Raw genomic sequence first — 20931 nt, 5'->3', positions numbered from 1 at the left:
CTCAATATGATTGTAGCAAAATCTTCAGAGCATATCCTCAAGTTACATATTACATTTGATTACATTAAACAGTGAAAGTGCTATAGAACTATAGACCAAGTCCTGAAGAAGTGCATGTTTGTTCATATTCATTGCTAAAGAATAAATCAACAGATGAAATGTCTTTTTTTTTCTTCTTCAAAACTGGTCTACATTGGAACTGCTTCGATAAGCCTAGAGAAGTAGAACTGGGTGGTAATGAGTCCTCTCTTGCTGATTCTCCACCCGACCTTACGCAATGCGTTTTCAACATCCGCCTCTGAGTGTAGATACGCCCTTGTAGCCTTTGAAGGACCTGGGAAAAGCTCTCCGATCCTCTTCAAGATATCGTAATAGAACGTCTTCGGTGCGAAGCTCAGAATCACTCTCTTCTCAGCTAACGAAGCGAGGTGTGCGATCATCCCGTCAGCTTTGTTCTGAGGGTAATGTATGAGCACGTCTAGGCAGACAACAGTGTTATACTTCCCACTCAGGCTCTCTAAATCATTCACTTCAAATCTCGGTAGATTCTCTGATGATAACTGCTGCTTTGCCTATTTTCATATTACAATAAAGAGTCAAATTATATAAACAATCAGAATGATTTTTACATTCAAGAAAACAAAGGTTCACCTTCATCTCAGCTTCGGCGACCATAGCTGCAGAGATATCGCTAGCGGAGACGATCGCACCTTCCTTAGCGAGCGGAATCGAGAGCAGACCTGTTCCGCAACCAGCGTCGCAGACCGTTACGCCGGCTAACGAACCTTCTTCCGTCAGCATGAGCATCGTCTTCTCGACGGTTTTGGCGTGGCCGATCCGTATATCCTTCTGGACGCGGTTCACTTCGTCGGTCTCGCCGTAGATCTTCCTCCACCGCTCGAACCCCGTGCTGTTGAAGTACTCCCTCACCACCTCCTTGTCTCCTCCTCCGACTTCCTCCGCCTGCAGCTTCCGCCTCCTCTCCGGATCCGTTAGGGAGACGATCGTCGCCAGAGCTGCGACTGATCCTCCTCCCAGCACGGCGATGGTCGTGCTGTCCACGCTGGATAGGTCGGTGACGGATGCTGCCACGACGGTGACGGCTCTGCTACGTGAAGCGGGTGCATTGAACCTGGCGGAGTTTGGGAGTCTAGGGAGGAGCTGAGAGACTGAGGAAGAGGATGACAACAAGGAAGGAGAAATCGGCATTTCGTTTCCAGAGGAAGTGTTGTTTGCCTTTGCCTATCTCCGTTTGGCGCCTTTGCAGTGAGCAAGTGTTATCGTTATCCTGTGGATAGGATAAGAGGATGATGATCTGCCTTTCGATTTCCATGGGGCCCACCATAATGCGGGTGAGTGAGGAGTGAGGAGGCACAGGCCGGTTTCTTTATCGTTGGCTTGTTCTAAACCGAACCAAACCATATTTTATTAGTTTTTAGCTGTGTTCAAAAACGCGGCCGAGTTGCCGAGTAATCGGCCGAGTAGGCGCTAGGCGTCACCTTAGCGTGGAGAAAACACTCAATTCGGCTAGTCTAGGCGGTCAACGAGTTATTCCCGCGTTTGACCGAACAATTAAAAAATCACCGTATAATTGTGTAATCCGAGTAGACCCAATTGGCCAATTCTCCATATTTATCTATAACAAAACACGAAGTCCATACTTTTTTTTCCTATTTCCAAGTGCTCTGATCTTTTCTTTAATTATACTAAGTTGAGTTTGAGATTTTATTTGTGGAAGAAACCCTAATATCACGATCTCTGAGTTTCAACCCAAGAGCAAATCGAGTGTTCAAATCTAAGACCAAATCAGGTACTGAATATCTATTTTCACTTGATTTCCTTCTTTATTTCTTTGTTTTTACTTGACTTCAATTAGTTTCTGGGTTCTTGTTTTATTTTTGGCTTTTGTTTCATCTTGTTTCATCATGGTTAATATACTCATATTTTGGCTTTTGTTAATTTTGTGAAGTTTCTCATATGTGTTCATTATGTCTGAGTTTACTACTAGTATAAAATAAATGTCGTATTTCTCTTGAAGATAAAGGTCTCTGCTCTTCTTCATTGTTACTAAAAGACTTGATTTTGGTTCAACTAGTTAACTGTGTTTCTAGATTGTGTATGATTTTTCTGGCTAAAGAGTAAAGAGTTATATGTTTTCAGTTGACTTTTTTCCTCATGTTCTGTTAATAATTATTTAGGATATTACTCATGGTTTGTTTCATTATGTCACTTAGGAATCAATGGATGATCCACCGACAGATAGGCCTCCACCTCTTAAGCGTAACTCAAATGATGTAGGATGGCAGTATGGAGTCTTGTGTGATTCAAGAAGTCTAGACAAAGTTAAGTGTAAATTGTGTGGAAAAGAGTTTTCTGGTGGTGTGTTTAGAATGAAAGAACAGAGATAAATGAGGAACGTGATGTTTTGTTTTCAAGTCATGTTTTTGTTTTTGTTTGTTTTTGCTTTCAAAGTCAAGCTGACATCGTTTTCTTTTTGTTTGCAGGTGTAATGTACAAGATATAACTTCTAACACATCTCTCTACTACACGGTGATAACTTGATCTTTGAAGATTAGAACTTACTTTTTGTATATTCTTAAGATCAAGACAATCTTTTTTTGGTGTATCTCGTGTATAGAAATTAGCTTTTGTATTTTGAACTAGATGTGTATTAGAAGAAATTTCAATATATTTTGGAGTATAAGCTTTGTGTTATAAATTTATAATATATCTTATGAATTAAAATATATCAATTATTTGATGAAAATATATATATATATATATATATATATATATATATATATATATATATATATATAACTAAAAATTACTCCCCGAGTACTCCCCGTTTAATCGCCGCTTTTTTGATAACTCGCTAGGCCCGACATCACCGCCCGACTCGCGCCTATCGCAATTTTGAACATGGGTTTTTAGGTAAGGAATGATAATGAAGAGTGTGATACAAGTAACAACATGAAGTCCACGGTAACCCCAGCAAAAAGGAAAAATGTCTGAAAGCAAAGCATATACACCTTGTAACAGCGATGTGATGTTAATGGTGACGATAATCTTTTTTTTTTGTGTATATGTGTGTTTGTGTGTGTTACAATTTGCAGAGAGGTGATTAGAACTGGTCGTCACTCGTCACAGTAGTCAGAAACGGAAAGAGAAGGAAGAAAAGTCGAGTCAGTGAGTTGTGCACGAGAGGCTTCCCACAATTGTTGTTCTATTCCAAGTTTCCTTAGCTCCCTCATACCTCTTTCGACTGAAAATACAACAAAGAAAAGAATCAGAGTCTTATATGCACTTAGATCACAGTATATGAACTAGCTAAGAAACCTCACCATCAACTGCATCATGTGATGTTGGCTGTTCTGCAATACGGCTGATCCAGAACTTAAGACGGTCTTCCGCGATATCACTCTCCACGCTGTGAATTTTAGCTCTTTTCCAGTAGTACATCAGCCATGCCTACAACATTAAACATGTGTGTTTTGAGTCAATGAATATGATCCTGTTAAGTAAAAAAGCCTTTGCTGATTTTAACTGTTACCTCTTTAAACAGAATATCCTGTTTCTCATCGTGACTCAACTCTGCATTCAAAATTCAGAGGAACTGTTTTATCAGTAAGCCCCCAAGATTCAAATACAATATTAGCTGAAGCATCACAAGGACAGGTTTTTGTTCAGAGGCTTATTTGCTTATATGATGAATGATGATCACTCTGTGTAGATAGTCAAACAAACAGTTTAAAGAACTGGACTCACCAAATGCTTCAGCAAACTTAGGTTCCCCTTGCACCCTGGGATCTGGATATTGAAACCACATGAGTTTCACTTTTTTATCATTCACATATGTATGCCCATTTATTATTTAGATATTTTACCAGTGTCGGATTGTCGGACCACATGTTTTTGTCTGAACCCGGCAAATACAAGCATTATAGCATCCTCGACCTATGAGGCACAGGATATCGAAATAGCTTTTTCAATTTAAAACATCAAATTAAGATTATAATATGAGCATGTTTTACCTTCAAGGATGCTATCTCACGCAAACCCGTTTCAACAGCAAGCATACTCTCTATGTTTCCGTCTCCATTTGCATCGCTGAATTTACTAACGACTTTGCTCCAAGTGCGATCGCTACCATCTGCCAGATATGCGATGTTATCAGTTGTCTGCGTGAGAAAGTTGGTGAGAAATCGAGAACCAAACCTGTCTGCCAGGCGTCTTCAGGCTTTTGGGCCGCGGAAATGACAACTTCAGAAGGAAGAGGAGCTAAAGCTGACCAATGTTCATGTCTTGATGGAGCTATATCCTTATATATTCCTAAGAGTGAACCAATGATGTGCATTAGTAAATATCTTCAAATGAGGGTGGCAAGTAATATTGCTGATCAACTCCCTCTAATAAATCTACCGTAAGATAACTTATCAGCTAGTCCATTTCAGTATACAAATGTAGTGACTAGGTTACTTCTTCCTACAAATCATAGCATTGCAGGAGAGAGGAATTTTCCTACCGTGTTGAACAGCTAGTTCCCAGTAGCGAGCAAGCCAGCATCTCTTTAGAACAACTTCCTCCTACAAGATGTCAATCATATAGTTAAATCAACCAAAGAAGGTGGTGTTAAACGGTCAATGCGCAAAATTCTAGTTTGGTTTGTGAGCAAACCATTTCTTCATGAGTCAAAATCGTTCTATGTATCATTGTCCGAAGAGACTTTGTTTCAGCTTGAGCGTTCTGGAGCTGTTCCACGGCCTTCTCTGTTTCCTCTTTCAAGCTCTGACCATAACACAACACAGAAGATATGATCGTTTCCTTGTCAAGTTGAAAGGTTTAAATCATAAAGTCTATAGCACACTTTAATGTACCTGAAGTGTGCTATAGACTTTAATCATAAAGTCTATAACACCAAAGCTACTGTACCTGAAGTTCTGCACAAAAGGCATCAGTTTCCTTGTCTCTTCCATCTCTTTTCTGTTCAGCAGCCCTTAATGCTGCCTGCAATATATTAGTTACTCCCTTTTAAACGCCAACACAAGCTCGCAGAAGAAAAACAAAGGACATGCATATTGCATAGAACAAGCGAAACAATATGAATGCAAGACGGACCTCTCTATGACGCAATGCTGCTTCTTTCCTGAAGGGAACAGCGCAAACTTTGTGAAAAAAAAAATCGTGAATGAAGATTATCGTAAAGACAAAGATAACCAAACCTCTTTAAGAGCTTGACGTCAAAATTTGCACCTTCACCCAGAGACCCAATCTGTTGCAAGTCATACCAAGCTTAAGAGTAAACACATGTGTACAAAACTGTATTGGATATATATCAAAGACACACCTGTTTCTCTAGCTCCCTAGCCCTTGCTTCTGCTGCTTCGCGTCTTTCTTCAGCGCAATGAAGCTGCGTATGTAAGTAACACAAGACAATACACATCAAGTACAAAAAGGCAGCAACACACAAGCAAATTTAGATAGAAAGAGAGAGAGACCTTATGGAGTATATTATCATTTTCTTCTTGAAGCATATCAAGCTGCAATAATAATGAAGTTGGTGATCAATTATTTTAAACAAAAAAAAAAAAAGAGGTGTTCCTGTAGTTTAGAGAAGCAGGTACTTCATCACGCAAGGCCGAGGCTTCTCGATCATCTTCCTCCTGATTCGGTGCTAAAATATCTGCAGGGCGAAACCTGAAACTACTCGTTTCGTCCCGCGTAGTTTCGTCAAAACAATATAAAGAGAATCAAACGAAGCCGAGACTTTAGCGTAATAATCTGTATTTATAAACTTTTTTTTTCTAATACCTTTTCTTATACTTTAACTGAGCCTCGGATTGTTTCGTCGGCACGTCAAAGTGAACATTGACTTTCCCGTCTCCGTTGTGCTCAGAATCCTCCATCGGATTCCGACGCGAATACGCCGGAACTCTAACCCTGAGCGCAGGACTAGCGTTGTTCTTTCGAGGAATCTCTACTTGATCGGCCTGGAACACACTGGTTGTGATCTCCTCTCCGTCGAGTTCATCGTCAAACTTAGGCGGAGGTAACGCGATCGGCTTCACCTCCGGAGCTTCTTTCTGACTACTAGCATTATTAACTGGATTCCACGGCGAATCGGCTGCGATTTCGTCCCCGTCGGATTCATCGTCAAACTTAGGCGGGAGTAGGGCGGGTTTAACCGCCGGAACTCTAACGTTCTTCTCAGGAATCTTCACCGGTTCATCATCACCGTCGGATTCATCGTCAAACCTAGCTGGGACTAAAACCGGTCTCGCCGCCGGAGCCGGTTTACCTCTGACGGTTCCCTTGCCGATCCGCTTATCATCTCGTCTTCGCCCCTGAGAGAGAGGCGGAAGATGCACCTGGTACAGATCTTCGTCATCGTTGTCGTCGTAATCACAATCACGCTTCTCCATGACTTTGGCGAGTAGCTCGGCGGCGTTTTGCTTCCGGAGAGTGCTTCTTCCAGAGATTCCTCCTCCTCCTCCGGTGTTGTTCATACGATGAGATGGAGACATTGCAGGTGAAGAATTAGCGGAGCCGACACTATCGGACGCCTCCCACCGCCTCCGAGCCATCTTTTTTTAAGATCAGAGAGGGAGTCAACAAGGACGAAGATGAATATCGGAGAATATGTAAACGCTGATAGGCGTGGACCGACTGGTGGCGGGAGGGGAAGTTGAGAGATCGTGGGACCCATTTTCTATTTGTTTTTTCTTTCCCTCTCTCTCAGCAAATCCAACTTGTTTTAATATTCAAATAATCAGTTTTTAATAACTTTTCAATACATTTTAGCTTATGATAATACTTTTTCCACTAATCAATAGAAAAAGTCCAAAATGAGAATGACGAATGATGGAGTAGGTTTTTTTTTTTTTTTTTTTTTTGGTCGGCTCCCAACTTCTTAGATCAAGTGGTAGTCGGTCTTGAGGCGTTCCTAAGAGACGCTCTGTCCGGTTGAGTCTGATCTATATGGGAAAAAAGAACACCGCTGTTTCTCGCCTCCTTGGCGAGAGAGTCTGCACGCACATTCCTAGCCCTGGGTATATGGGCGATGCTGAAATCCTGGAAGCCGGCGCGTAGAAGACGGAAGGAGGCTAACTCGGAGGCAAAGGCCGGCCAATCAGTCGGATTGGCAATTATATCCACCAGGTCGGAGCAGTCCGTCTCCATATGGATCCCAGTACATTGTACTTCTCGTAGACAAAATAAGGCCCATATGAGTCCTTCCATCTCTGCATGGAGAGCTGATAAGCTCTTCCGGCATCCTTGTAAACCAAATCTTTCGACTTCCATTTGATCCTTATAGAACCACCCTAGCCTACTAACCGTGCCATTATCATGACCAATGATGGAGTAGGTTTAGTGGCAATGTTTTTACATATCCAACACAAACTTTACTTTGAGTAAGCTATTGTTTTACATACTGTTTAATATATCTCATAGTTTCTTTTTTCTTAAATGGTCAAAAGAGGTCTTGGATCCTTGAAACTATTAAAATTCAAACTTTTGCAATTTAATTTGTTGTTGGAGATTAGATTCCTTCCAATCAAATTTGAATCTGACTTGTAAAATCTCTATTAGATAATTTAAGAATTTTAATCACTAAACCAATTCGTCTTTGGCCATAGCTCCTATACTACCATAGTAGTTCATTACCAGAAATCAACTCCCCTTGTTCAATCTCCGAAGGAAAGTTTAACTACAACTAACAAAGCCATGTCATATTGAATAGAAAAGCTAAATTCATGTGGTAGTAGCGACACAGATCACGTTTATATATTCGTCATCAAAGACCAATCAAATCAATCTCAACGTACCAACAAAAGTTTTCTCATAGTCAACATCCAATGATCTTAACTTCCAGAAGAAGAAAAATAAAATGACATACGGTCTAATTAAATGCTCCGAAACCAAGAAAGGTCTAAAGGAAAAGAAAGCCGGTTTGCGTTAAACCGGGGGAGTTTAGGCCGCAGGTTTCTTCTGAACAAGATCCTCAATCAAATCAGCCGCCTCTTGAATCGTCGTAATGTTCTGAGCATCAGCTTCCTCCACACTTATGTTAAACTTTTCCTCCAATGCCATCACTATCTCCACCTGCATCCATTTTCACCCGACCTTACTAATGAGTAAATAACAACACAACATCACATTAACAGAGAGAGTATTATAACATACTGTGTCAAGAGAATCGGCGCCAAGAGCAGAGAACTTGGACTCAGCAGTGAGCGCAGTGTCAGCAGACAAAGCCAACTGTTCCTTTACAATGTCACTCACTTTCTGCACTGTCTCTGGTTTTGCCTGTATGTATCCATCAATCATCCTCACATGTTACATGTCGACATTTTATCACAGAATTCAACTTTTAGCACTGCAGAAATCTTTTTTTTTTTTTTACTGCAGAAATCTTTTACTTACAGCGCAACTGATTTGAAGACGAAGGCTCTTTGAAGACTGGAAACGACCAAATGAGATAGACTGAAAACTCGAGGGTTTCCTCAACACCTGATGGTTAACAGTATTCGATGCGGTCAACTAACTATATTATTAAGTGGAAATGACAAACAATAGATGTGTGTATGTATAACTTATATATCGAGTCTTCAAGAAAAGAAGATGTAAAGACACCTGGTAGATTCTGGTCGATTGTATGGAGGGAGCTTTGAAGCTTAGAGAAGTTGCTGACAAAGAAGCCATTGGAGGAGATGAAGCTCAGTATACAGGTCAGGGGCAGAAAAAAATGGCTTCTCCTATTGCAAACTCGAGTTAGATAAGGTGTAATCTCTTAAGAAGAGAAAATCTTTTTTTCTTTTTGGATGCAGAGTTATACGCCGTCGTGTTACGAGACGCCAGCACAATTCTTTTTGTTTTGTGGCCTAGGTTTGTTCTTGGGGATTGAGGCCTATCTTCGGCACATGTTGCTATGGGTCCCACATCTGTCAAGTGAATTCTGTCACATGTTTGCAATTAGGACAGGCCCAAACCAAAATACAAGTTACCTCAACGGGCCCTTATTGGTTCTTGGTTGGATATTGTTTAAATTTTCTTTGGAGAGATGCATTGTATTTTTTTTTTGTCAACAAGGAGATATCCAGTGATGATGATATTTTTCTGGGAGTAGTAGTATCTTTTGTTTTCTCCATTTTTTTTGTATGGGGAGTATCATAGTAAAGTAAAATAAAATACTAACAAATAACTCACTGATAAATAATACACCGATCCAATCATAGAATTTCTTTTTGTAATAATCCGTCTTATAAAATCTAAGCAAATAAGAAAGATTGAAGAATCTTAAAGAGTATTAGAAATTGTATAATATTTTTATTTTTATTTTTGTAACTTAGAAATTGTATAATATAAGATGTAAACAAAATAATCTCAGTGATGACGAGCAGCGGAGGCACTTAGGACAGTAAGGATGAACAAGAGGAGAAAAGAGGCAAAGGAAAAAGCGAGTGAGAGAGTCCCACGATTGCAGTAACCATGTACATATCCGCAGATCGGAAGCCAACCGGCGTGTGTGTTACCGTACTTTCCAATGTAACCCTCCGACGTGGCAGCAGAGAAAGCTGACATGGCCGTCAACGTCGCCAGCTGTACAACATTTCCAAACCCATCTCAAAACGTTCATATTTCTAATATCCATATCAAATATCAGATTGGAAAATGGATTATAGTAGTTACCAAATCAAAGAAGAAGAGTGCAAAAACAAGCCCTCCTCTACGGACAGCTAAACATGCCCAAACGAGCGTGAACAATGTCACGGCGGAGATAGCTATATCCGCGTACACCAAATACCTGCGAAACGTAACAAATGTTACATATATACTTTCATTGCATGCATGCATGTCCTCATTACTCGATCTCTTACTTTATTGTAACAATCAGTGTTGTGTTTACAAATGGTAATGGTTTTGCCGTTTTGGCTACACGGATTGAGGTTTCCGTTTTGGCTAGTATTAATCACGAGGCAAAACAAGGGTTTAAAGATAAGCGACATGTGGAAGAATGAGACATGAAAAATTTAAGAATGAATTTATTATTTACATACATTCCTACGTCTTAGTAGAGAAATATTTCTCTTTTTCAATTTTTTTTGCATTTTTTCCTACGAAAATCTGTGAATTATTTCTCCAACATACTTTTAATGTAAACTAGTGAAATTTCATGACGCAGATTGATGTTGCTTAATTTCACCATCTTTTATTTCACTAATTAGATCAGTATGTGCACCTTGATGAAATGAGCAATAGAGAATACCTAAAGGCTGATGAGTCGCTGTATTTAGCCTCAAAAGCAATGCCATAAACAGAGGCAACTTCACGGTTAGTAATCATGAGCCCCATTGAGGCCAATGCTGTGCCAATGGCTAACACTCTCATCGACAATTGAACCGCAAGATTCATTGACGGCGTTCTTTTCCCTCCATTGTCTCCCATTATTATTCAGATTCAAGTTTTTTTTTTTTGTAACTTAGATTCAAGCTTTTACTTTCCTTATTAATTGTTACAAAGATCAAAACCAAAAGGACAAATAAGACATATATAGCTGGCGGTGTTGTTATTTGCTGTGGTGTAAGATCCCCAAAATTCAACGAAGACAGGAGAAGGAGAAGAGTAGATGGGTTGGAAAAGAAGAGATGGACAGAGGCAGAGAATTTAAAGGAAAATAGCATGTGGGTGAGATTGCGAAACAAGACATTTGAGGCCGTTGGATGATCGAATCCTCTGTCTAAACAGATGGGCACTTTCTGTTTGAATACATTAAATTTGGTAACACATCTTTGTTTACAGACGTGATTTTTAATAGTAGTTGGTATTATGGAAAAACTATTAGATAATTAGCAACAATTAAGATCAGATTTGGTTAAAAAACAACGAAGATCACAATTCTTCTTAGAAACTAAAAATAAAATCCTTGGGCAATCCAAATGAACCAAATAAGGACATAATTTATATTTTTAACCTATTTGTTGATATTTCATAAAATGTAACAGATTTTATTATTTATAACAAATTTGACTAGTAATAACTGATCTTTGTAAATAATAATTCATTTACATCAAATTGTGTAATATGTTTTTTTGGTAAATTTTTTTTTTTATTATTCTTCATCAGTTTGATTTTTATCAGATGATTTTAAACATCTTAAACTTAATATGTGAGAAAAAAATCAATATGTGACGTTGACAGGAAAAAACAGTTTTTAAAACTAACCTATAATTTTTTTTTCTGAACTAAACATTCATTTATAGAGGAAAGCACAACATGCAGAGGTGGTGTTTTACAGATTGCTCTTGAAAGGATAATAAAATCTTCTCAGGAAAATGTTGGTATAACACTTTAGAATGGTTTGATGGAGACAAAAATGTTCGGGCGAGTCTCTCCTTTCTTCACTCGGAGGTGGAGGCGCTATTTTAAGCGATAGAGTGTATGAAGAATTTACATCAGCTTCGGATCACGTTTATAACAGATTGTTCTCAATTGGTGAAAATGGTTTCAGAATTAGAAGAATGCCCTACTTTTGTAAGTTATTTGGAAGATATCAATACCCTACAAAAAAGTTTCCTCAGTTCAGATCATTCATATATCACGAACGCAGAATTTGAGGATGGATAATCTAGCACGAAGTGTTAGGAATCAACCGTCTTTCATCTTTATATGGATGCGAAATTACTAGTGTGGTTTACAGAGTCAGTATGAAACTGTTTTTTTAAAGTTAATGACAAAAAACATTCATTTATAGAGTTAAAAATAGTTATTCATTAAATATTTTGCTTTGTTTTTTGTGTTTCTGGGTAGATCTTTCCTTCTGTCTTCTTTTCACTCATCGGGGAGAATTTCTGGATCTCAACCGAGATTCTGTCATATCAGAGTGATGGAGGAGGGGTTTGATCTTCATGTGTTCTAATCGCTTCTTTGTGCATGCATAATCTAGTCGGATTTGATTGAGCAATATTTTTATGTAACAGTTCTAGTTTTTTGAAGTAATATTTTATTTACTGGTCTACAAATAAAATATGTATTTAATATATGATATAGAATCCGTTAATAAATATATATATACATATAATATATAAACATAGATTTTCTTTTAGATTAACTGAAATAGAAGTTTTATAAAACTACATATTTAATTAAAATTAACTCCAAAGTTTTGTTGAATATCAAAATAACGCGTGGTAGTCACTTTATAAAAACAATAGTGTCAATATACAACAGAATTGCAATGTCGCTGAAATGGTGACATTATTTTAAGATTCATCCTTCTTTTGATCAGAGAAGTTTAAACTTATCATGCATTTTCAGTTATTTTACATATACGAATTTAATTATTGTTTTATTCTTGCTTTCCTTAAGCATATATGAATTTCTTGAATACAATTCCATACAATCATAAATAAAAAGAAAACAAATTGAGCTCTCCAAAAAATACCAAAATCTTTTAGCAAACAATACTAGTTGTCTCCGCAGAAGATTTTCTATATTATTTAAAATTAGAATTATATAATTATGAAAGCATCTGAAATATAATTATAAAGATTTTCTTCTCGAAAATTCAAAGACGGCGTTTCGGTTTACAAATCGCATCACATTCCACTTTGCTGCCTAGACACCTTTTCGGAGTGGAGTTGCAGCACCAGTCAGAGTTTAATGCTCTAGTGCATGTTAGTGCCGCTGCATCAACTTGGTTAACATCTGTATAAAATTTTCAAATTAAAACATTTAATTTAGAATAAAATATAATAAATTATTATAATTTTGATAATGATGATAAAGCGAAAGTAATCTATTTACAACATACAGTCATGAAAAGTAACAAGAAAAACCAAGACGATACAAAAGAAAGCAAATTTAGATGTTGACATTGTCATTTTTCCTTGCAAATAAATGTTTTGTTAGTTTGTGTTGTAGAAATCTTACATGTGAACATTTATATAAGTTTTTGAAAACTTTTTGTGCAATGATCCATAAAAAAACTGTAATTAAATTGACTATTTAATTTCATTTTTTTTCTATCCTAAAATATTTATGTCAAAAATATATTCCAAAAATTCATTTTAGTTTTAGATACAATATATCACTTTCTAAAAATATCAATTAATCACAACCATATATGATATATGTAACGTTGAGACATTCAATTTGTAAGGATTGGCATGCAAGTTACTAATTTTGTTATTTACTAATTTTTTAACATACAAAAAATTAATATTTGATTTTATAATAGATTAATCTATAGATGTTATGAAAATAATGCTTGAGCCAACAGGAGTGAAATATCTTATAGATTGTATTTTGTATAACAAGTTCTAAATTGTTTGAAGTAATATTTTATTGACTGGTATATAAATTAAATATGTATTTATTTTTTGAAGAAATATATAAAATTAACAAAAAAAATTATTGGGTATCAAAATAACGCGTGACAGTCAATAAAAATAATAATGTCAATATACAACAAAATTGCAATGTCATTTAAATGGTAACCATTATTGGGAGATTCATCTTTTCTTTTTGTTAAGAGAAGCTTTCACTTATCATGCATTTTCAGTTATTTTAAATTAAAATTTTGTAAATTTATAATGGGAAATATAACTTTTATTAACTATTAACTTATAAAAACCATTTCTTTTTCTTTTCTTTTTTTTGTTCAATTTTTCATTTCTTTTAAAATTCATTAAATTATGTATAAATTAAGAAAAATAAAATTTATTATTTTTTCCTCAAACATTTATAAATCTTTTTTTTGCATAAAACATTTATAAACTTCTCAAATACAATGGCCCAAACAAGAGGAGAAACATCTATACATATATCAAACTCTTCAAATAAGAAACCAAAAGCTTCTAGCTGCTCCCTTAATTAGAAACAGGACTTGCTACTTCAAGTAACAGGGGATTCGATTTTATAACCGCACCCTCCATCTAATTTATCTGGTCTTGAGCTACCAACTTAAGAACCAAAAAATCGTAAAATTGAAGAACAATTCGCATACAATTGAAATGTCTATATAAAAAATATACACAGAAAGTGATGTGGCCATTAGTCAAGACACTCGTGGCTTTCCTGTTTTCTTCCCCAAACATATTTTTTCACTGATCACATACTTGGCTTCTCACTTACATTATGTTTTTTTCTAAAGAAAAAAAAAATTCCATATCATATGATATGACTAATGAAATTTGTTTTAGACGTAAATTATAAGATAATAATAATAATAATAATATGTTTTATAGTGTCAAAAAGTTATAATTTGACTTCACTGTGATTAAAACAAATATTTCAATGTTTTACTTACATTTATATAAACGTTTGTATATTAATTGTTAATTTATAATTTAATATGACTATATTAAGATTTTTAAAAATAATAATTAATATCTTATCAAACAGTTTAATTTTTTTTGAATCAATCTACCTCGAACCGGTAAAATTCGTTAATTTTGTAGTTATTAATCTATTAAATATTAATTTATAGAGTTTCTATTGTATTTCCAAGTTATATATTTTTTTATTCAATCAGCCGAGTCTTTATATCATTTAATAAACACTTAATTATGATTTTATTCTTTTTATCTAAAACATATATAGATTTATTAAATACACTTTCAGAAAGTAAGACAGAAACCAAAAAAAAAATTGAGCAATTCAAATAAATATATAAAAGTCTTTTAGCAGACAACACTAGTTGTTCCTGTATAGCAGGATTTGCTATTTATTACTTAATTAGAATAATAGAAGTACAGAATTATTTGAAATATATAATTAGAGAATTTTTCTTCTGGAAATTTTAAAGACGGCGTTTGGGTTTACAAATCGCGTCACAATCCACTTTGATGCTTCGGCACTGTTTTGGTTTTGCGGTACAGCACCATCTAGAATCATTTTCTCTATAGCAATATGGTCCCCGCGCATCAACTTTTAAGTTAGCATCTGTATAAATTAAAATTTTAAGAAAATGATTATGTTTTAATGGTATGATGATAACGTATTGGATGAAAAGTTTACTATATATAACATACCTTCATGAAAACTACCAAGTAAAACCAGGACAATACAAAATAAAGTAAATCTAGATGTTGACATTGTATTTGTTCTTTGCAAATAATTTTTTTGTTACTTTGTGAGATAAAAAAGTCTTATATGTGAACATATATATATATATATATATATATATACGTATTTGAATTTTTTTTGTATGATGATCCATAAAAAGCTAAAAATAAATTGACTGATATTTTGAATTTTTTTTTTTTGTAAAATATATCATCCCCTAAAATATCAATTAACCACAGCCATATATGTAATTTGAAACATTCAATATGTAGCTAAAATAAATTTAACCATGCATGGATAAACTACCAATTTGTTATTTACTAATGTCTAATAAAAAATCTATAAAATCTAATAGATTAATTTCTAGCTATTATGTGAATAGGGCTTGAGTTAATTGGAATGAAACATTTTAATATTTCTTATTTTATATAACATTTCTAATATTTTTAGATGTAAATTTTATAGATTAGTATATGAATGAAACATGTTCTTGAACATATGAAAATATAAAATTCGTTTGTACATATATAATTTAAGACATAGTTTTTTTTATATATAATTATCACGATAGTATAGACTATTATTGGATACAATGTTAGATAAATTACATATTTAACTAAAAATAATACCAATTTTTTACTCGATGTCAAAATGACATATTTTACGTGACAGTCATTTGCTCTCTCTATTTCATTTTAATTGTCTTTATAAAGTAAACATCGTTTTAAAATTTTAATGTGAAAATTATTAACTTTATATGTTAATATATTTTTTATTATCTTATTTATTTTTCTATTAGTTGAAATATAGTTATGTGTATAGGTAAAGATTTTTCATTTTAAAAATATTTAAAATTAATTATATTTTATGTGTGTACACAAATCTAAAATGGCCATTAAAATTAAACGAAAAAGTAACAAAAATGATAGTGCCGATATACAACATAATTTCAATGTGAGATTGTAACCATTATTAATTTATAGAAATATCATTTTTTCTTTAATTTCTTATAGAATGTGTATAAACCCAGAAAAATAACACTTATTCTTACCTTATTCAAACATTTATTAACTTCTCAAATACAATGGCCCAACAAAGAAGAGAAATAACTATACATATATCAAGCTAGTCGAAGAAGAAACCAAAAGCTTTTAGCAGACAACACTAGCTGCTCACGTAGAAACAGGACTTGCTACTTCAAGCAGCATGGGATTCCATTTCATCACCACTTTATCACCGCACCTTCCATCTACTTTATCAGGTTCTGTCAGCGTGAGTTTCTTCTGAGCTACCGACTTAAGCCTATACCTCTCTGCTCTTGACCCAATCACCTGTCCCATAACAGACGCTGCTATGGTAAAAACCATCGCCATCTTAGGCATCAACACTGACTTCCTCAGTATTCCTATGGAAGGAACCGCTGCGTGTAGAGCTACAAACCAAGATGCCGAGAACTTTTCAGTGTGCTCTCTCCAAACACCTAGGGGCACGTTCAGGGCCATCCCCAGCATACCGATGATTAGTTTTATGTTATTTATATTCTAAAACATTTATTTTAAAAAGATATTCCAAAATTTCATTTTTGTTTTTATAAAATATATCATCACCTAAAAATATCAATTAACCACAACCATATATGTAATTTGAAACATTCAAGGCTTTCCTGTTTTCTTTCCCAAAGTTTTTTTTATTGATCACGTTCGTGGCTTCTCACTTACATATGTTTGTTAAAAAGAAAAATGATATGATATGACTAACTAAATATGTTTTAGATGTAAATGTTAAAATAATAATATGTTTTATAGTGTCAAGAAAAAATTATATTTTGACTTAATTGTGATTAAATCACTTATATTTGCATAAGATTTTTTAAAAAATTAATTAATATCTTATCAAATAGTTTTTTTTGAATCGAACTACCTCGAGCCTGTAAAATTTGTTAATATTTGTAGTTATTAATCTATTAAATATTAATATATAGAGTTTCTACTCTATTTCCAAGTTATATCTTTTTTTTATTTAGTCAGCCGAGTCTTTACATCATTTAATAAACACTTAATTATGGTTTTATTTTATTTTATCTAAAACATATATAGATTTATTAAATACACTTGCAAAAAGTAAGACAGAAACCAAAAAATAAATTGAGCGATTTGAAAAAATATATAAAAATCTTTTGGCAGACAACACTAGTTGTTCCTGTAGAACAGGATTTGCTATTTATTATTTAATTAGAATAATATAAGTACAGAAATATTTGAAATATATAATGATAAAAAAATTCTGAAAACTTTAAAGACGACGTTTTGGTTTATAAATCGCGTCACATTCCACTTTGATGCTTCATCACTGTTTTGGTTTTGAGTTACAGCACCATTTAGAATCGTGTTATCTATAGCAATATGATCCCGAGCATCAACTTTTAAGTAACCACCTGTATAATTAAAGAAAAAAAATTAAATAAAATGATCATTTTTAATGATGTGATGATAACATATTGGATGAAAAGGTAACTATATATGACATACCTTCACGAAAACTACCAAAAAAACAGAATGATACAAAATAAAGCAAATCTAGATGTTGAAATTGTATTTTTTCTTTGCAAATAAATTATATATATATATATAAGTATTTGAAACGTTTTTTGTATGATGATCCGTAAAAAGATAAAAATAAATTGACTGATTAGTTTTATTTTATTTATATTCTAAAACATTTATTTTAAAAAGATATTTCAAATTTTCATTTTTGTTTTTATAAAATATATCATCACCTAAAAATATCAATTAACCACAACCATATATGTAATTTGAAACATTCAATATGTAGCTAATCAATTTAGCCATGGCTAAGCTACCAAATTTGTTATTTACTAATGTCTAATAGATAAAAAAAAGTAATCTGTAAAATTTAATAGATTAATTTATAGCTATTATGAGAATAGGGCTTGAGTCAATTGGAATGAAACATTTTAATAGTTATTATTTTATATAACATTTTTAGTGTTTTTAGATGTAAAATTTTTAGATTAATATATGAATAAAATATGCTCTTCAATATGTAAAAGTTTTGGATTAATATATGAATAAAATATGTTATTCAACAAATGACAAATATAAAATTTGTTATACATATATAATCGAAGACGTAGATTTTTCTTTCATTTCTTATAGAATGTGTATAAAAGAAGAAAAAATAACACTTATTCTTACCTTATTCAAACATTTATAAACTTTCTCAAATACAATGGCCGAAACAAGAATAGAAACAACTATACATATATCCAGCTCGTCGAAGAAGAAACCAAAAGCTTTTAGCAGACCACACTAGCTGCTCACGTAGAAACAGGACTTGCTATCTCAAGCAGCATGGGATTCCATTTCATCACACCGCACCTTCCATCTACTTTATCAGGTCCTGTCAACGTGAGTTTCTTCTGAGCTACCGACTTAAGCCTATACCTCTCTGCTCTTGACCCAATCACTTGTCCCATAACAGACGCTGCTATGGTAAAAACCATCGCCATTTTAGGCATCAACACAGACTTCCTCAGTATTCCTATGAAAGGAACCGCTGCGTGAAGAGCTATAAACCAAGATGCCGAGAACTTTTCAGTGTGCTCTCTCCAAACACCTAGGGGCACGTTCAGGGCCATCCCCAGCATCCCGATGACTAGTACTTTGGATGATAAAGGTTGTGGCCGGAGGTTCTTGGCGAAAGCGGTTTTTGATATGGCTGCTCGAGCTGCTACTATTGCTTTAGGACACTTGTACTGCATTCCGGGAGGGGGTTGCAGGATCTTTGCTACGAGCGGTGCCACACCACTTACAGCTCGGTAGGATTTAGCGATTGGGCAGTTCCCTGTTTGAAGCCAGTCATCACTCATAGACTCGTGGTTTCCTCCCTGAAAGAGCAACAACAAGTAAGCGATGTTATCTCATAAGCCAAAGACATTGCACGTTTCAACGTTCTTGAGTTTTGATTCTAATGTTCTTCAACTGATAAATAATGGACATTAGATTTGAGAAGAAACAGGTAGAGCAAGAACAAAGCTTTACCTTAGAGGAAGAATCTTTCTTTTGGAGGAGTCTGACTTTCTCTTTTGGTTCTTAAATATGTTGGCGAACACAACTAATCCAAATGGCCCTCCATGCCCAAAGGATGAGAGACTACCTGTGGCAGCCTTTGCAGCAAGTGGATGGAATGCAGGAGAGGAAAGCATAGACTTCTCCACTCCAGCACGGAGGCCTGTCCGAGAGCGGGACAACTCAATCTTGACCATGGAAAAGCCTAAATGTAGTGTCAAAATTGGGTCCATCCTCAAAAATCGGTCATGTGAGTTTGGTTTGAGTTTCCAGGACAATTAGCCATTCCACACACCGAGAAGAATCTGAACAACAAGAAACCAAGAAAGCATAAGAAATGCGTCCTCGCAACCGCAAACTACAACGACAATGTCAGAGTGAAGACTAAAAATGTAATATCCTGAGTATAATATATGGAAATACTTAAGAGAATTGATTTGGTTACCTATGTCACCAAAATTGACTTATTTTTCGGTCACATATCCGTTTAGAACTTTAGAGTTAAGCGTGTTTGGGCTTGAGTAGTGAAAGTATCGGTCATCTATCAGGAAGAGATTTGCGATACCGTGCGAGTGAGTCAAAATACGGGGAAAGGTCATGTGGTGATTTCAGGGTCAGTAAACAATGATTTCGAGCATTTGGAAAAATTAACAGACCAACAGTCGGATGAGATGGAGTCCACAGACCAAGAAAGTGGACATAGATGGCCCATTAACCATAGACGGTCAAGGCGTTATAAAAACCGAAATCCAAACAATGAAAAATAAAAACTAAATTTTGACTTTCATCTCGTTCATATTAAATAGTTTGGTGTATATATAAAAGATATTTACTATCTACTGTAAACGTGTTTTAGATGTAGTATGACAAAATAATATTAATATGTTTTATAGTGTTAATAAAAACTTTGAAATGTCATTTGTAATTTAAAACAAATGTTTTATTTATATAAACTTTGATATACTAATTATTAATTTATAATTTTAACGTGACTATATATTTGCACAATATTTTCAAAAAAATACCTTATATAATTTTTATTTTTATTTTTGAATTGGTCCAACTTGAACTGGCTAAATTTATTATTTTTTAGTTATTAAATAATTAAATATTAATTTATAAAGTTTTAATGTACTTTTAAATTAATTTTTATTTTATTCAATCATCTGAGTCTTTACATCATTAAACTAAAATAAAAATAAACATTCAATAATTGTTTTATTCTTGTTTTCCCGAAACATATATGAATTTCTTGAATCCAATTGTAAAAGGTCATAAATAGAAAAGAAAAAAACTTGAGCTCTTCCACGAGATACCAACGTCTTTTAGCAGACAATACTAGTTGTTTCCGTAGAGAACTTTCTATGTATTATTTAGATTAGAATAAAACTGAAATATATAATATAGAAATTTGTTTTTGAAAAATTCAAAGACGGCGTCTCGGTTTACAAATTGCGTCACATTCCACTTTGCTACCTAGGCACCGTTTTGGTTTCAAGCTGCAGCACCAGTCAGAATTTAGTGCTCTAGTGCATGTTGGTGCTGCTGCATCGGCTTGATTGACATCTGTATAAAATTTTCAAATTAAAACAGTTAGAATAAAAGATAATAGTTTTGATAATAATGATAAAGCATCATAAAAAATAAGTTATTTACTACATACATTCATGAAAAGTAGCAAAAAAAACCAAAACGATACAAAAGAAAGCAAATTTAGATGTTGACATTTTAATTCTTCTTTGCAAAGAAATTCTTTGTTAGTTTGTGTTGTAGAAAT

The 20931-nt window shown here is 34.3% G+C and overlaps 5 protein-coding genes and 2 long non-coding RNA genes across 8 annotated transcripts; 1 reads left to right on the top strand and 6 right to left on the bottom strand.

Moving 5' to 3' along the window:
• Positions 1-7: 7 nt before the first annotated feature.
• On the bottom strand, positions 8-1283 carry LOC108842437 (magnesium protoporphyrin IX methyltransferase, chloroplastic). The gene is made up of 2 exons (XM_018615350.2): positions 652-1283; positions 8-572 (listed from the first exon to the last, which is right to left on the bottom strand). The coding sequence occupies exons 1-2, from the start codon at positions 1207-1209 to the stop codon at positions 189-191; spliced, it is 942 nt and encodes a 313-aa protein (XP_018470852.1). The 5' UTR covers positions 1210-1283; the 3' UTR covers positions 8-188.
• A 74-nt stretch (positions 1284-1357) lies between these two features.
• Positions 1358-3085, top strand: LOC130508038 (uncharacterized). Of its 2 annotated transcripts, XR_008942719.1 has the most exons (3): positions 1446-1810; positions 2235-2550; positions 2880-3085. It is a non-coding gene; the product is annotated as an uncharacterized LOC130508038 (long non-coding RNA). The 2 variants fall into 2 exon arrangements; XR_008942718.1 differs by lacking the exon at positions 2880-3085 and having other exon boundaries at positions 1358-1810; positions 2235-2723.
• On the bottom strand, positions 2967-6687 carry LOC108842436 (coiled-coil domain-containing protein SCD2). The gene is made up of 16 exons (XM_018615349.2): positions 5812-6687; positions 5625-5703; positions 5499-5540; positions 5348-5410; positions 5223-5272; positions 5119-5146; positions 4933-5007; positions 4678-4788; positions 4526-4586; positions 4219-4332; positions 4035-4153; positions 3888-3957; positions 3769-3810; positions 3554-3594; positions 3345-3471; positions 2967-3265 (listed from the first exon to the last, which is right to left on the bottom strand). Exons 1-16 carry the CDS (start codon positions 6582-6584, stop codon positions 3138-3140), a joined length of 1923 nt encoding a protein of 640 aa, XP_018470851.2. The 5' UTR covers positions 6585-6687; the 3' UTR covers positions 2967-3137.
• Positions 6688-7760: 1073 nt separating this feature from the next.
• LOC108842435 (acyl carrier protein 4, chloroplastic) lies at positions 7761-8840 on the bottom strand. The gene is made up of 4 exons (XM_018615348.2): positions 8635-8840; positions 8425-8511; positions 8185-8307; positions 7761-8103 (listed from the first exon to the last, which is right to left on the bottom strand). The coding sequence occupies exons 1-4, from the start codon at positions 8701-8703 to the stop codon at positions 7972-7974; spliced, it is 411 nt and encodes a 136-aa protein (XP_018470850.1). The 5' UTR covers positions 8704-8840; the 3' UTR covers positions 7761-7971.
• Positions 8841-9384: 544 nt separating this feature from the next.
• On the bottom strand, positions 9385-10446 carry LOC108841544 (CASP-like protein 1F1). The gene is made up of 3 exons (XM_018614298.1): positions 10268-10446; positions 9691-9805; positions 9385-9600 (listed from the first exon to the last, which is right to left on the bottom strand). Exons 1-3 carry the CDS (start codon positions 10444-10446, stop codon positions 9385-9387), a joined length of 510 nt encoding a protein of 169 aa, XP_018469800.1.
• A 7804-nt stretch (positions 10447-18250) lies between these two features.
• LOC108839614 (uncharacterized) lies at positions 18251-19220 on the bottom strand. The gene is made up of 2 exons (XM_018612367.2): positions 19128-19220; positions 18251-18973 (listed from the first exon to the last, which is right to left on the bottom strand). The coding sequence occupies exon 2, from the start codon at positions 18953-18955 to the stop codon at positions 18404-18406; it is 552 nt and encodes a 183-aa protein (XP_018467869.1). The 5' UTR covers positions 18956-18973; positions 19128-19220; the 3' UTR covers positions 18251-18403.
• A 1129-nt stretch (positions 19221-20349) lies between these two features.
• LOC130504912 (uncharacterized) lies at positions 20350-20923 on the bottom strand. Its single transcript, XR_008941481.1, has 2 exons — positions 20818-20923; positions 20350-20720 (listed from the first exon to the last, which is right to left on the bottom strand). It is a non-coding gene; the product is annotated as an uncharacterized LOC130504912 (long non-coding RNA).
• Between the last annotated feature and the right edge of the window lie 8 nt (positions 20924-20931).

Source organism: Raphanus sativus, chromosome 2 (assembly GCF_000801105.2).
Source record: "Raphanus sativus cultivar WK10039 chromosome 2, ASM80110v3, whole genome shotgun sequence".
NCBI lineage: Eukaryota > Viridiplantae > Streptophyta > Magnoliopsida > Brassicales > Brassicaceae > Raphanus > Raphanus sativus.
The sequence above is the reverse complement of the archived record's forward strand: the minus strand, read 5'-3'. Positions and strand labels throughout refer to the sequence as shown.

Excerpts from the sequence above, each read along its gene's own strand:
- LOC108842437 (XM_018615350.2), bottom strand. The coding sequence starts at position 1,209 with ATGCCGATTTCTCCTTCCTTGTTGTCATCCTCTTCCTCAGTCTCTCAG. Across the intron at positions 573-651 it reads TCGCCGAAGCTGAGATGAAG|GCAAAGCAGCAGTTATCATC; the intron begins GTGAACCTTTGT and ends ATATGAAAATAG.
- LOC108842436 (XM_018615349.2), bottom strand. The coding sequence starts at position 6,584 with ATGGCTCGGAGGCGGTGGGAGGCGTCCGATAGTGTCGGCTCCGCTAAT. Across the intron at positions 5,704-5,811 it reads CAGTTAAAGTATAAGAAAAG|TTTCAGGTTTCGCCCTGCAG; the intron begins GTATTAGAAAAA and ends CGAAACGAGTAG. Across the intron at positions 3,811-3,887 it reads GGTCCGACAATCCGACACTG|ATCCCAGGGTGCAAGGGGAA; the intron begins GTAAAATATCTA and ends TTCAATATCCAG.
- LOC108842435 (XM_018615348.2), bottom strand. The coding sequence starts at position 8,703 with ATGGCTTCTTTGTCAGCAACTTCTCTAAGCTTCAAAGCTCCCTCCATA. Across the intron at positions 8,512-8,634 it reads AATCGACCAGAATCTACCAG|GTGTTGAGGAAACCCTCGAG; the intron begins GTGTCTTTACAT and ends GTTAACCATCAG. Across the intron at positions 8,104-8,184 it reads GCGCCGATTCTCTTGACACA|GTGGAGATAGTGATGGCATT; the intron begins GTATGTTATAAT and ends AAATGGATGCAG.
- LOC108841544 (XM_018614298.1), bottom strand. The coding sequence starts at position 10,446 with ATGGGAGACAATGGAGGGAAAAGAACGCCGTCAATGAATCTTGCGGTT. Across the intron at positions 9,806-10,267 it reads AGCGACTCATCAGCCTTTAG|GTATTTGGTGTACGCGGATA; the intron begins GTATTCTCTATT and ends TACGTTTCGCAG. Across the intron at positions 9,601-9,690 it reads CACTCTTCTTCTTTGATTTG|CTGGCGACGTTGACGGCCAT; the intron begins GTAACTACTATA and ends AATGTTGTACAG.
- LOC108839614 (XM_018612367.2), bottom strand. The coding sequence starts at position 18,955 with ATGAGTGATGACTGGCTTCAAACAGGGAACTGCCCAATCGCTAAATCC.